At 41.7% G+C, this 15,109-nt stretch overlaps 1 protein-coding gene across 5 annotated transcripts in view; it reads right to left on the bottom strand.

The window, feature by feature from the left end:
- Nucleotides 1-361: 361 nt before the first annotated feature.
- Nucleotides 362-15,109, bottom strand: part of GRIA1 (glutamate receptor, ionotropic, AMPA 1) — a 579,065-nt gene continuing 564,317 nt past the window's right edge. For 4 of the 5 annotated variants that reach the window (XM_006863902.1, XM_006863903.1, XM_006863905.1 and 1 more), the window contains exons 15-16: nt 9,881-10,015; nt 369-569 (exon numbers count right to left, since the gene is read on the bottom strand). In XM_006863902.1, coding sequence (XP_006863964.1) covers nt 369-569; nt 9,881-10,015 — 336 coding nt within the window. Of the gene's footprint in view, nt 570-9,880; nt 10,016-15,109 lie in introns of all 5 variants that reach the window. The other variant, XM_006863904.1, reaches the window with a different exon arrangement.

Here is a 15,109-nt window from a genome sequence, read left to right as displayed (position 1 = left end):
AAAATATTGCACACACTAAGACACATTAACAACTGAATTTTAAAAAAGCAACAACAACAAAAAAAACACAGTACAGTTTCCTCATTAGTGTTCCAGTGGCTCCATTTTCAGAGACACAGACTCCATTAGACACGGCCACTCTCCTCTTATTGCAGTACAAAGTATTATTTCTCATTACTTAGCAAATGGAAAAGGGTGAAAGAACATCAAAAAAGGAAAAGGGACAGAAAAATGTGTGTGTTTTTAAATTTTTCGGGAAAATCGGTTGAATTGTCCTCCTTGTGATCGTGGTGGTTGGTGGCGGTTGTGTTTCATTTTGTTGTTGTTTTTGGCACTGAAGGGTTGGGATTGGATCAGGGGAGCTCCAGTTACAATCCCGTGGCTCCCAAGGGCATCCCTGAACTGTGGCTCATGCAGGGAATTGATTGCATGGACTTGGGGAAGTCGTGACTGACTACCCGGCCATTCTCGCCACTTCCGTTCCCGCTGGCTCCTGCCCCGCTGTTCCTGGGGAGTGTCGATGTCCGTATGGCTTCATTGATGGATTGCTGTGGGATCAAACAGAAACCCTTTTCAGGAGGACCAGGGGTTCTTCCCCGGGTCCTTGGCAATAGTTGGCAAGGAGAAGGAGTTAAAACTAAACATAAAATGTCTCCTCTAACTCTCCTCTCCACCCAACTCCATTCCTAATCTATATTGTTAATCTTGATTTCCCATGAACCTACAAAACTGTTACATGGCTCTAGACTACTTTGATTTCCTCTCTAGGCCTCAGGTTCTATCTCTTTACTGAGGTGTGCTATATTGTGTGATCTCTAAGATTCATTCTGGTTCTTTCATTCTGGGATTTCTAAAAATACAATAATTTCATACTATTGGTGATGATGTATGTATCAACATGACCAACTGGAAAAGCTCCTATGAATGGAATGTAGAAAACTTGGGTTCAATTTCTGGTTCGGATATTAATTGTGACCCTATATATAACTTCTTACCTTTCTAACACACACACACACACAAACAAAACAAACCAGATGACATAGTGTTGAATCCACTCTAATTCATGGTGATTCCATATATTTCAGAGTAGAATTTTGTTCTATATGGGTTCCAATGGCTGTGACCTTTCAGAAAGAGATCACCTGGCCTTTATTCTGAGGCATCTCTGGAGAGTTTCAAACCACCAACTTTTTAGTTAGCTACCAAGTGCTTTTGGCATACCCAGGGACTCTCCTTACTTCTCTGTTGTTATTGTAGGTCCCATTGAGTTGATTCTGACTCATAGGGACCCTGTATAAGATTTTAGATGCTATAAATCTTTATAGAGGCAGAAATTCTCATCATTTTATTGTGGAACAGCTGGTGTGTTTGAACTGCTAACCTTGTGATTATCAATCCAGAGCTTAACCTACCATCAGCACTCCTCTGTTGTTGTGTGCCACTGAGTCAGTTTTGACTCATAATGACACTGTATAGGGTTCCTGAGAGTGGCTGGTGGGTTTGAACCACCAACTTTGTTGTTAGGAGTCCAGTGCTTATCCTACAGTGCCATGCTAAGACTCCTCTCTAGACCTTCTTTAATTTCCACTTCTGTAAAATACTATGGTCTATGCATCTACAGAGTTTTATGAGCAAGAATTATACTTTGAAATTATTTTTCAAAAAATTTTCAATGCATAAAAGTGCTTTGAAAACATTTTTTTTTTTAATTGAGGGTATATTATCATCTGGCTAAATTAAAAATTACATTTGATTTACTTCAGGAAAAATGCTATCCTACCACCAGCAGCATGTGTTAAGGGCATGCAGGACTTATTTGAATATTAAAATGTGCAAATGTAATTGAAAAAGGGCATGTGCTAAAGAAAATGAGAATGCATTTTAAATATCATTACGTAGGAACCAACAGTTCCCATCATACAATTTGCCCTTCTGGATCACACATCAGATCAGAGCTACTAAGTCTCTAATTTCTAGAATGTTAGGATTCTAGAGCTGAAAGAGATTCGAACATTATCCCAGGATCAGATGAGTTAGTGGAACCTTCCAGAATATGAGCTGGAATTGTTGTTGTTGTTAAGTGCCGTTGAGTCAGGTCCGACCCATAGCGACCCTGTACAGGGTTTCCGAGGGTGTAAATCTTTACGGGAGTAGAAAGCCTCATCTTTCTCCCGCGGAGCAGCTGGTAGTTTCGAACCGCTGACCTTAAGGTTCGCAGCCCGATTCGTAACCACTACGCTACCAGAGCTCCTTGAGCTGGAATTAGAACTACATATTATTAGACAGGAGGAGAGCTTCTATTAAAAGTTCCTTTGCAGAAAGAAACTATATCACATGAAATCAACCCTCTTCTGTTCTTGTTCACGTATACCGTCTCATTAAAAGATTATCATGGAATTTTTGATATGAGGCTTAATGTAGACTAACCCCAAGAAAAGAGGTTTTTTTTTGTGTTTTTTGTGACAATCAACATAAAGGAAACACTATGTGGAGGACATAAGAACATAAAATGAGGCGTTTAGAGTTGCTCAGTCGAGACCTGGTGTGGCGCTGTGGTTAATGCGTTGGACTGAGAAGTCAGTTTCTACTGCAAGGTAGGCAGTTCAAACTCACCAGCTGCTCCTCAGAAACCCTACAAAGGGTCACTATGAGTTAGAACTGACTCAATGGCACGAAACAACAGCAGAGATCTGGTGTGGTACTGTAGAATAATGCTGGACTGTTAATCATAAAATCTGCAGTTCAAACCCACCAATTGTTCCTTGGAAGCTCTCTATTCAGGGTTGCTATGAATTGGAACAACAATAGCAACAATCCTCACAACTTTTTTTTTTTGGTGGGAGGGAGTGGTAAGTATGGACATTTCTACACATTAGCTTGAAATGTCTGTTCTCTATCATTTTTTCCCTCTGATACATTGTTGTTGTTGTTGTTAAGTGCCGTCTAGTGGTTCCAACTCATAGCTGATACATTAGTAGGTATTATGTATTGTACTGCAAACCACAAGGTCAGCAGTTAGAACATACTAGCTCCTCCACAGGAGAAAAAAGGGACTTTCTATTCTCCTAAAGATTTATAGTCTTGGAAACCATATATAGGGTTGCTGGGAACCAGAACCAACTCCATGGCACACAACCACCACTATCAAATTCTTTTAATGAAAAAAAAAGTCTAAAGTTCACACAAAGCACCGTGGGCTTCTCATATTTTCATCATATGTCATAGAAGTTACTGGTACTTTATGCATTTATCTTAAAGGAGAAAAAATAATGGTATAGTCAACACTGGTACTTTCCAAAGTCTGAGATAACTGGGTATGTAACTAAAAACCTCCAAAGCCACATCATTAGAATTGAGTTTCAGGGATGATGAGTGCTCTTTAGAGGTCAATGACTCCATCCCCCTATTGATACTTTCTGCTTACTGGCTTCCTTCCTAATGCTTTTATGGAATCCCAGGAGAAAGTTTGGAAAGGAAAGTTTTGCTTAAAATCAACTACAGTGAAAATTGTGAGAGCTGGAACTTGATGGCCTTGTTTTTCCAGGTCTCACAGTTTTCTGCCTTTGACCCTGTACAGCCTTACCATATATTTATCATTCAGTTTTTCAGAAAATATATTTTTATTTCTCTTACAGGTTCCTGTTTTCCACAGGCTCCTGCAGGTTTACTGTAGCTCACTAGTTCTCAAACTTGGCTACCTATTGGATTCACCTGGGGTGTTTTGTAACAAAAATACTGATGCATGAGTCCTACCTCCAGAGGCACTGATTTAATTGATCTGATATGTGGCCTGGATAGGTTGAAAAACTCTTTTCCGATTTAACCTATGTACTTTACAGGGAAACTGAGGATTTAAAACTGACTTGAGTAAGGGTATAGATGTATGTAACCTAGTGACAAAGTGGCATTACCCCTCTATCTAAGCCATCAGAAGCTGATGGTAAAGCAGATGTCGTTCCTCCTCTTGCCTTTGAGAAGTTTTCCATTGCCCACTTTTGACACTTCAGCCATTTTTAGAATTCATTCTTGTCATTGCTGTTATTGTTGTTTTAAAAGTGGACATTCAGGGAATGAGAGAAAAGTCCAACCCTAAACTGGTTCTTTAGAGAACCATTTTTCTAATGGTGATGACATCTCAAATTTGCAACCACTTGTCTTTTGCTGGGGGATGGCAGGACAGATAGGGGACTCTGCCCAGCCTCTGTGTGTCACAGAACACTCTGATGTGATCTCAAATCTCAGTAGTGACCTCATCCCTGCACATGTGCTAAGAACCATAGTGACCACCTGCTGCGGAGGATGTTCCCCCTGCGTATCCAGTCTCTCAGCTGCTTACTAATTCCAGGGAAATGTGCAAAGCTTCAATTGTTGTGGCTTAAATGCAGCCTCTGTTAACATAGCCACATATAATTATGAAAAGACAGTGTCTTTCCTGAGGGTGGGAGAGGCTAGGGATTATTTTCCTTTTGGAATAGGGTAGTGAATAATAGAGTCCCTTGTTTCTTAAACATCAGTTAAGGACTCAGGTTTCAATCTGTTTTTCCAGGCAGAGAGAGGGGCCAGCATATCTAAGAACTTACTGAATTTAGAATGTGTCTTGTTTTTCATACTATATGCCAATTTGACATAAGCAAATGTTAAGGGCTGCCTAAAGTACCCCTCTAACTCCCAGTTTTCCGGGCCTTCTCATTTCTGGGCAACAGTTTTTAGAATTTTGCGTTTCTGGCACTTGCAGATCCTTTGCTAGCAACTCTGGTTAATTTCTGTCCATGCGTCAAGCCAATTAAACATCACTTTCTCAGGGAAGTGACCCTTACCTCCCACATCTTTCCTGCCAGTTCCGGACAGGCCCTCTGCCCTACACTTGGCAGCAGCACTTATCTTTCTTCATAATATTCTTTGAACATGTACATATTGGTATATTTTTTATCTTCCTTATCAAACTTTCAGCTTCCTGAAAATAAAAACTGTGTCTATATCTCCAGTTTATCACCCAATGGTGCTCAGTGTGTCTTTGTGGAAAGAATCCCTCGAGTAGCCTTCACTGCCCCAGTGACACTTGCTATCTGTCTTGCTCGTGTGGCATGCCATAAAGGAAAGAGAACCAACAAGGCATAGCACACAAGAGGTGTAGGCAATGAATGGGTTGGTTCTCAAATCAGATCTGGAAAACCTAAAGCCAACAAATGTACCTTATTATCTTTGTCATCAGTCCTGTGGTCAGGCTTGAAGAATACATTGTTAAGTGCTCAAGAAGAGTTGCCTAAATTATGTGTTGCTGTGTGGTTGTCACAGGCAAAGAAATTTAGGAGAAACACTAACTAGTACCAAGGATTTTGTGGAGTCCATGTTTGAGGTCTAATGTCTGTTTCTCTAGCTTCTGGCTTAACAACATTGGGCAAGATATTTAATTTCTCTCAATCACTATTTCTTTATGGGCATGATTGAAAGAACACATTATAGGGCTAATGAAAATGTATATGAAAGCCCTTTGAACATAGGAGTTACTAGAAAAAGGTCTTTTCTTCTTCCCTTTTCTTTTCTTTCTCCTCCTCCTTGTTTCTCTTTCTTCTCTTGTTCTCTTGTGAGAAAGGGCTCTGTGGATAGTGTTCAGAGGCTGACCTTGAACTATGTTAGGGGTCAGAGCCTCAAGAGTTGACCAAATACCATGACCAAGGAAATAAATAAGAAGGAAGGTTCTAACCAAAGGCTCTCATCAGATCGCTGTAGGTTCTCTGCATGATGTTGAAGTCTGCACTTTTGGAGCTAATTCTCTTTGGAGAAGGCAAAACATTATAATAAAGAGAAAGAACTGCAAACTTGGAAAGTCTAAGAGACAAGGGGAATGGCTTCCTCTTATCTTTTTTGGATAAGTGGGGAGTTGATGAAGCTTTGGAAATTAAGGGATAGGTCGATTAATAAAGATAGTGGAAGTATCTATTCTGCAGCGGGAAGATTAAAAATTCTATTAGGAGCCTCAGTGAGTTGGGCAGAAGTCATGCCAACCAGTAGAATTAATTATAGTAGACTATGATAGAAGACCTTGAATTAATGATCTCAAGAGACCCTGATATTGGTATCTGAGAAATTTAATATAATTAAATATAGCTCCCTTTGTTGTAAAGGGAAGGATGAGAATGTCTCCAAGTGGTGACATCATGACTCAGCAGGTTTCTTGTCTTAATATGAATATTGCGACGTCAGTGGCGAAGGTCAACACTGGTCCAGTGTTAACAGGAGTCCAGTCTTTAGCCACCCTGATATCGCCATTTGGCACTGTTTATGATTAATGGGAATCATGAGAATATTATGGTAAGGACTAGGAGGCTGGTTGCATCATATTTTATAGCCACAGACAGTTGGACTAAAGTGGCTTTGAATGATACTGCTTGTAATTCCCAAGCTGGGTGATTTTGATGGTGGGGTTTTCTTAACCTGAGAGTAGCTCTCTCCCATGTTTCATTTTATCCTGCAAGAGAGTCTCTCCTCTGGTTACAATTCCACATTAATTTTATTAATGCATGTCAAATGTGTGGGGGAAGTCCAAGAAAGAAATCAGAATAGCTTCTTAACCTTGTGGAACTCACAATCTATATAGCTCAAGAAACCTAGCACATGTAAGTGGGGCTAATAAAAGGAAAGTCTTAAGGAGGATGCAGGTGACCACTAAATAATAATAATAATAGGAATAATACTAATAAATGCTGATCATCATTACTGATGTTGCTATTATTATTTACTGAGCTTATTATGGTCCTGGCATTCTATCAGTCCCTTCATATCTACTTATCTCATATAATCATCACAAGAATTATATGAGGTATGGTTTTCCACTGCGTTCATTTTACAGAAAGTGAAAATGAGGATCAGTGTTACTAAAACTTGTCCAAGATGATATAGTAAGTAAAGCAAACACGGTTGATGCTAGGGCAGCTGGGCTCTGGATCTTGTGCTCTAGACAATTGCCGTACACTGTCTCCTAGCGAAGCAGTGAGAGGGAGCACCTCTGATCTGCCCTGAGCCAGTCTTGGGACTCTGGTGTCCTCGCCCACTGTAAAGGTTGGCATGTCCAGCTTTTCTCTTGCCCCTTTCTTTTCCTCTGGAGTGACCTTGCCTTACTTAGGAAGAGTTAGATAAGAGAGTGTTTAGGCTTGAGATTTTAATGGAATAGACAAAGTAACCTTTGTTTAGGTATTAAGGGTTCTAGCAGTATCCAGTCAAGCTCTCTGGAGGTCTGCACTGAGTTTAAGGTCTAAGGCCCACACTTTTGCTATGCTTTGTCCTTGATGTAATCACACTTTCCAAGAGAACCTGTGTGGAGCTGGCCAAAGGTAGGACTGATACACTCTTCATTCACTTAATCAAACATCATTACATTATCATAACTTGGGGGTGGTTGTATGCCAATGAGTCGATTCCAACTCATAGTATATGGTTTCCTAGGCTGCAAATCTTTGCAGGAGCAGAAAGCCTCATCTTTCGCCCATGGAGTGACTGGTAGATTCAAACTGCTGACCTTGTGGTTAGCAGCTTAGTTCTTAATTGACTATGCTACCAATGCTTCTTCCATACCTTGATGATATTGTTGTTGTTGTTAAGTGCTGTTGAGTCGGTTCTGACTCATAGCAACCCTGTATAGGGTTTCCAAGGAGTGGCTGGTGAGCTTGAACCACTTACCTTGCAGCTCAAACCAACCCTTCAGTGGAGCACATTAACCTGCAGTGCCACACCAGTACTCCTTCCATACCTTGATAGGTCCTTGTGATTATATAATAGAGATGTAGCATTATTATAAAATGGGTTCTCTAGGACGTAAATCAGGATCAGGGTATTCTCTATTGAGGAGCAGCCTCCATAAAGGCATATGGGAATATAGTGTGGTATGAGTCTCGAGGCATGGAGTGTGTGAGAAGAGCATGTTGCTTGGGAGGATAAGGTAGGCTAGTGCCAGGATGTGAAAATTCTGAATGCCAGGACAGAAGGCCCACTGTTGTCCTTGTATATAGAATGAAATACAGTGTTTTAAAACAAGAGGAGCAAATGCCCACAGAGGTCTTATCCGTGGGTGACCTGGAGGTATTCATGATGCAATAGTGGGTAAGCTGAGCTGAGGAGAAGCTTCAAGCTGAAAAGTTTGTGTGTGTATGTGTGTGTGTGTGTGTGTGTGTATTTAGAGCAAATCCTGCCAATGGCTCATATCTAGTCAATCCAAGGTAATAGTCACCACACCACAACAAGATGTCATCCAAAGCGACTCTATACCGCTCCCCTTCTCTTGGTCTAAATGCCATTCATTCATCCTCTCAGATCCTGTGTCTTCCTGGAATCCCACTTCAGTTTCTTTCTCCTCTAAATTCCTACAGGTCTTCCTGTCTATACCACAGGTTGCTTCATTAAGTCATTTATCTCGACTCATTCTTTGTTGATGTCAAAGGTACTGAGGGTCACAGACTGCATCTCTCACCTCTCTGCCTCTCCCAAGATGCCTTGCTTATGGTACTGTTCATGTGGTTAACATCTCCATAAGTACTTTCTTAATGAGTTTAACAGGGTGAAATATGAAAGACATTGGGGAATCCCTGGGTGGTGTAATCAAAACCCAACTTGAGGCATCTAGAAAGAAAAGTCTGGTTGTATATTGTTGAAAATTAACTATTGAAAACCATTTGGATCATAGTTCTACTCTGACATACATGGAGTTACCATGAGTTGTAGTTGATTCATTGTCAATTTGGTTTGTTTTGTTTCATGATTTTTTTGAAGGTTATTTATTTTAAATGTCCTTGGGGTGCTTCAATTATATTGTTGCCTAGAGTTAATTTAGCTTCTACATGTATATCTCTAGCGATGGAGAGCTTGCTACCTATTAGGACAATAAGTGCAGCCAGCGTGCTCCTTAGAGGCCAAGATGGCCAAACTTCGTCTCTCATACTTTGGACATATTGTCAGGAAGGACCAGTCACTGGAGAAGGATATCATGTTTGGTACGGTGGAGGGTCAGAGAAAAACATGAAGACTCCCAGTGAGATGGTTTGGCAAAGTGGCAGCATCAATGGGATCAAACGTGGCAACAGTAATGAGGTTGGCTTAGGATCAGGCAGTGTTTCTTTCTGCTGTGCATACGTTCGCTCTGGGTCAGTACTGACTCGATGGCATCTAACAACAACAACAACATCCACCTCTGAGTAGCTCTGTTAGAAAAGTAGATCTTGTTTATTGTGCTAACATCTGCTCCTCATTGTTGTCAGTTATTAGTTCTTTGGGGCCCCACAGAACTAGTGTATCTTCTTCCCTCAGGAAAAGTCTTCATATTTATACAGACAGCTCTCATATCCTCCATGATTCTCTTCTCCAGAGTCCTTCAGCTATATTTTATGTGCTTTAGGTACTCTAATTAATCTGCTTGCCTTTTTCTGCACGTGTTCCTCTTTGCCAGTGTTCAACTTACAATGAATGCCATGGCTGAGAAAGAACCCGATTCACCAGGCATGTAAGATTAGCACAGAGTACAGGGTAGACACTCCCTCCCTTGTTTTAGGAGTTTACACATCTACTAAGGCAACCTGGAAGAGAATTTGCCCTATGTAGCACTGCTTTTATGTCAAGCTATGCTGACTGCCCACTCAGACACCTAACCATTACCTTAATATCCAATCTCTGGCTGGTGCAATTCTTTTCTTTGGCCTTATGTTTGGCTGACAAGTATCACCTTTCTCATTACTGCCTCTTTGTCACCTTCTTCCTAATAGTTTTTACTTCCTGACTTGGATTGACCTCAGCCTCCTGTCACTCCCCACTCTCTCTAGCAAAGGGGAATCCCCATGAAACCCAGTTGCATCACAGAACATGTTAGAAAAAAGGCCTGGGAAGACGATGCCACCTTCATCCGCTTGGATTCACTACGGGATTTGTAGCAGAACTCGATTAAGGCAACCAGCATGGCTAGTCCAAGTCCTCCGATCAGGATGTAGAATACCCCTGCCACATTACTGAGGCTCAGAGCGCTTGTCTTGTCCTAGGAAAGGAAGGAGGTGGGGGAGGGGGAAAAGAATAAAATGAGCCAAGAGGCTAAAGACTATGCAAGCAACAATATATTTTACACACATACACTCAAACCCATATCCCTCTTAACAGTTTTCTAAAAAGTAAGAAAGGTTTTTTTCTTCTTTGCCCAAGTGTAAAAAAACATTCCCTAAAGGGGGAAAGATGTGTGTGTGTGTGTGTGTGTATACTTGTAAGTATATACATATATATGTGTGTGTGTATGCATACATATACACAAATACATATCTAACAAAATTTTAAGCATCCTTGATTATGTTTAATTTAGAATAACATTTCCCTTCTTCCTAATGCCTTGTCTAGAGTGGGAGATGCCTCTCAAAAATTCAGTATGGTTTCTACCAACACCTACACCCTCAAGATTACCCCATTCCTTCAGAAATTCATTTCCCTTTTGTTTCACTCAGATCTACCCTCCCACTGCTCCTCGGCAGCACAGTGGCTTAACTCATTGCTTATGTCTCTGAGCATTTTTCTCAGAATTGGTACTTAAAATGAATTTTCCCCAGACGTGCATTTTCTCTCAATATAATAAGACAGTTACAAATATAATAAAGACCAACTGATATACACCTTTAACTTACTGCTTTGAGTCACAATTTAGAATTAAGAAAAAAAAAAAGAAAAGAAAAAGAAAACTAGGGGGCTTGAAATAGTAAAACGGCACTGAAATAGAAAAATGGCTCTATTAAATTCTAATAATTGTGTTTAATTGGTGTCATTTCATTTCTCTATTGGAAGTGCTTGGTAAAACACACGGGAGGTAGACCAGGTGGCTGAATTGAAAAAATCTCTGTTGCCTGCAGTGAAAGATCTTATATGATTTTGGGGGATGAATAAGGGACACAGAGCAGAGTACTTCATTCCTAGAGCCTGGAGGACAAATACCCATGCTCAAGAAAAGGTGGACAGATCATAAATCTGCTGAGACTATCCCTGAGTTCAGTCATGTCCAGTGGGGTTCAAAATACTGAGGGATAATCCCTTCCCAAGTGATAAGAACAATAACTGGTGGACATGGTGGGAGACGAGGGCTCAGAGAGAGAGGGCCAACTGCTCAATCAAATTCTTGACACAAGTGAGAAAATATCTTTAAAGCTTGGAAGCATATCATCCCCAGATGTCATAGTGTTTTTAACGCCTTTGTTTCTACTGCTTGCTCAGGTCAAACACGAATGTCATTGAATGAAAATGAAATGTATGCCTCAACTGGCACAGGTATGCAACATAGTTGGCTGGTGGATGGTACTGGATGGGATATGTCTTTTACAATTGTCTTACATGTTCTTGTTCAAGTAAAGATATAGGGGAGCTCCACAAGGGACAGCATGTGCTTCTGCAGGGACACCTCTGACATTTGCCTATTTGAAGCTGGCTGTGTGTAAATGGGGCTCTGATTGACCAAGTCAGTAGCCTCTGCCCTAGTTCTCCAGGTGCATTGTACAGGATTCAGCTGGGTTAAGCATGGGTTCTGCAGCTGGCAAATAGCAGCATGCCTCCCTACCCTAAGAAGCAGCCTTGGCGGGCACAACTGTAGGATTATCTAAAGCACACCCCCTTGGTGGCTTCCTGTATCACTGAAGCAGATGACTCTTAAATATGGGTTATGTTTGGCAAGACACAGTCTGGCTTTGGAAGCAGTGGAAATGGCTATATAGAGAGGTAGAATTTCTCCTGCTCTGGAATTATGGCCTGATGGAGAAACGTACAGAAATGAGTTTGATGCTTGGTTTAAAAGTTGATTAAGCAAGCAACTTCCCATCTGGCATGATAGGCAGAGCACTCAAAATGTCCCCTTGTTTTTTTTTTAGGGAATCTGAAATTCAGATTCAGGAGAATCATTTTTTATATTCCTTAGAAGACACAGTTATCAGACTTTATGGTTTATATTCTGCGTGGTATGGGTGAGGTGAGTGGGACATTGCACCCTATCAGTTTATACCTTAGCAAGGAGTGATTGACAGCAATACACCAAGGAAGGAACAGGACACAAACTTGAGGGAAGGTGGTAAGACAAGAAGGCTGGGAGATAAGGAACATGTCCTGTTAACACTATGAGCAATCAGTCTTTCAATAGCTGAAGTGCACCTTGCCTCCCTGGTCATCAAGCCTGCTTCATTCCTCATGGCTGCTTCCCAGGGCTCAGTGTGGATTGTCTTCAAGGGAACAGTGGGCATCTGTTTTCTGTTACTATCTCTAACAGACCCTACAAAGGCAGCCACCTCCTGAGCTGTAGACAGTGGTGGCTCCTTGGCCTTCTGATATGCCTGGATGGGGGATGGAAGATCTTATGGGAATGGGGACCATATGCTGTATAACTTCAGGATGAAGAGGACCCAGTGACTGAGCATCTGATTATGTCTGGAGGTGGAGAGCATCCACACTTCAGAAAGAGGTCTCTGGCCCATGGAGGTGGTGATGGGGATGCACATCCCCTGTAGCCAAAAAGCATTGGATGATTGCCAACTCTGCAGCAGAAAGTCCTTCATCTTTCCTTCTGCCAGCATGCTTCTGTAGTAGCAGGATTAGAAAAGTCCTCTGTAGTCAAGGGGTATCAGAACATTATCACTATCCATATCAGAAAGCAAACTTAGAAGTAGCACAACTGCCTAAATTTGAAATAATTTGATAGGGTGTGAAATGAAGGACTGGTGTTGGTGACTTTTGAGCACAGATAGCTGAGGAGTTTGTAATAAGGTAAAGGTTTTTGATTTGCTATATGTGTGCCATTAACTTTTTAATAGTACCATTTTTATAGGATTTTCGCTTTTTCTAAGGATTCCTGAGTCTACGGTCTTCTGTTTAGTTGCTCTTACTGACTCTTTATGATTTATGAAAGGGGACCCTGGGTTGGGGACAGAAATCCCTTTTACTTGAGGACAAGAGCTCTGATTCCTCCTCATAGAGTCCATACAAGAGGGGATTTCTTCTTAGGCTTGTGTGCAGGTATAGACTTGTTTGTGTGTAGATTTGTTCCCAGTTCAGAGGCAAGTCACACACTTGCCAGTTCTGACTTAAGAAAAGGGAGAGATGGAGTTTGAGGCTTCTGCACACCCCTCTGGGAAACCCCATTCTCCTCCAATCCCATAGCAGCTGTACTTCCAAAAAGCCAGGCAGCTTGTTAGTGGGAGTGAAAAAAGTCACTACTTGTCTCCTGCCAGGAGGGGAGAAGGAGAATGACAATATAGAGAAGAGTGACAGGTGAAAAGAAAAAGAAAAGTCCCACCTTTCAGAATTGTTGGGCTTGTTGCTATGGTGATAAAGCCCCCCTTAATCTGTTGTCTTAATTTGCCACCTCCCTTATATGGAAGGAAGATTTTCTTTTTTCATATTTCTTTTTTCCCCTTCCTACATATTGGGGTGGGGGGGTTGTCCCAGACTCTCTCTGAGCTCACACCCCTTCTAAGAATGTGGCACTGGCTCCATGAGGAGGTTTGAAGCAAGGCTGTGGCATACTTGATGCTTTTCTCATGGCAAAATCAGAAACCTCTGGAAGCTATGGCCATTGGCTATAAGTTCCATCCCTTTCACTGAGACTTGTGCTTCCTATCAGCTTGATAACTCTGGACCCAGTCTCAGATTTTAGGATTGTGTGTTTTTCCAACTCATCCCATTTCTTCTTCTTTTCCTGTAAGACTGTGAATTCCTAAGAAGCAAAGGTTGCCATTCCTGCCCTTCTACATCCCATGTCTTCTAGTAGGGCACATTAGTGGATGTGAGTACAACTGAGTTTTTAGGCATTGCCTGAAAGCCTTACAGCTGCCAATTCTGAGTCTTGACTGCCTTTCAGGACCATGTAGAAAAATTTAATCCTTTTTCTATGTATTGGCTTTTATTTTACACCAGAATTTCTCTTGTGCTTCTCCAAAACTTGTGTTTTTAACCTAAGAGTTATTTTCATCAGTGGTGGGCTATTTTCTAGGAGTGGAGAGTGAGTGGCTAGGCTCACTCACTAACTAACTAGGACCAAAGTGGGGAACCTATAGGCATGCAGATTTGATTAAATGGAAGAAAGCCCTTTCAAATAGAGCTGGATAGAGGTAAAATGCACCACCATGGAGCAGATGAGTTCCTCAACCAAGGGACTGTTTAGGAAGAAGTTAGAGATCATCAAAGAGATTCAAGCACTGAACAGAGGATTGGACCAAATATTCTTTGACTTTTGACCCTCATCTTAACCTCAAAAGATGTGAGGCATTTAAGGAGTCTCCAGAGGGCTTGGGATCTTGCCTTTTATAAATTCTCCCTGGAGACTAGCCCCTTTAGGGGATGCAAAAAAGGAACTCATGTTAATTGGCAACTTCTGCTGTTCCATTTCCAATCTAGGCCAGTTCCCTAGCCTGCATATTTTCCCCAAGAGCAGCACAGAATGAGAATTGGCCCATTGTACTAATAATTGGCAAGGCAAATACTGCAAAAGTGAGGGTTGTGGGGGTGGTTCTTCTAAGCAGTGTGTGCTCAGGGACCAGCTGCTGTACAATGCACCGCAGAACATCCTGACTCAAAACAAAATCACAGCAGAGAACTCAAGGAGACAATGTGGGTCGTGGAGGGGAAAGCACAGGCTGGCTAGGCATCTTCCAGGGTGGGAGAAATTTCCAGAAACAGGTGCCCCACTCTCGAAGTAAAGTGGCATCCTCCCAGGAGGGCTTCTCTGTGAGCTTAATAGCTGCCTGGACTGTTCATTGGCGATGAAGCTCTTGTGTGTCTGCTGTCCCCAGAAATGTTTCTGGTTCATGGCCCCAAAGGAAGAATTTTAAAGGAAAAAAGTCTTTAATGAAGTTCCTTGTCTACAGTCAGGGACAGGAGATTTATGATATGTGGTCTAGAGACTTTGGTCAGAGCTCAGGGTGTTTCAACCTTCCGTCCGTGATCTCGTGGTTGTTGTATGTTGGGCACGTCATACGAGGAGCTCCATCTTGATGCACATGTAAATTCCAGGAGTTCCCATTGAAGTCATTAATCCCCTCTAGGCCCTTGCTTGCCTTACAGAGGTCAGGAACGCCACTCTGGACAGGATTCTAGCAAGAGCCAGAAACTCCTTGGT

This window comes from Chrysochloris asiatica, unplaced genomic scaffold, assembly GCF_000296735.1.
Source record: "Chrysochloris asiatica unplaced genomic scaffold, ChrAsi1.0 scaffold00057, whole genome shotgun sequence".
Classification (NCBI taxonomy): Eukaryota; Metazoa; Chordata; class Mammalia; order Afrosoricida; family Chrysochloridae; genus Chrysochloris; species Chrysochloris asiatica.
Note: the sequence above shows the minus strand (reverse complement) of the source record. Positions and strands in the feature narration are given on the sequence as shown.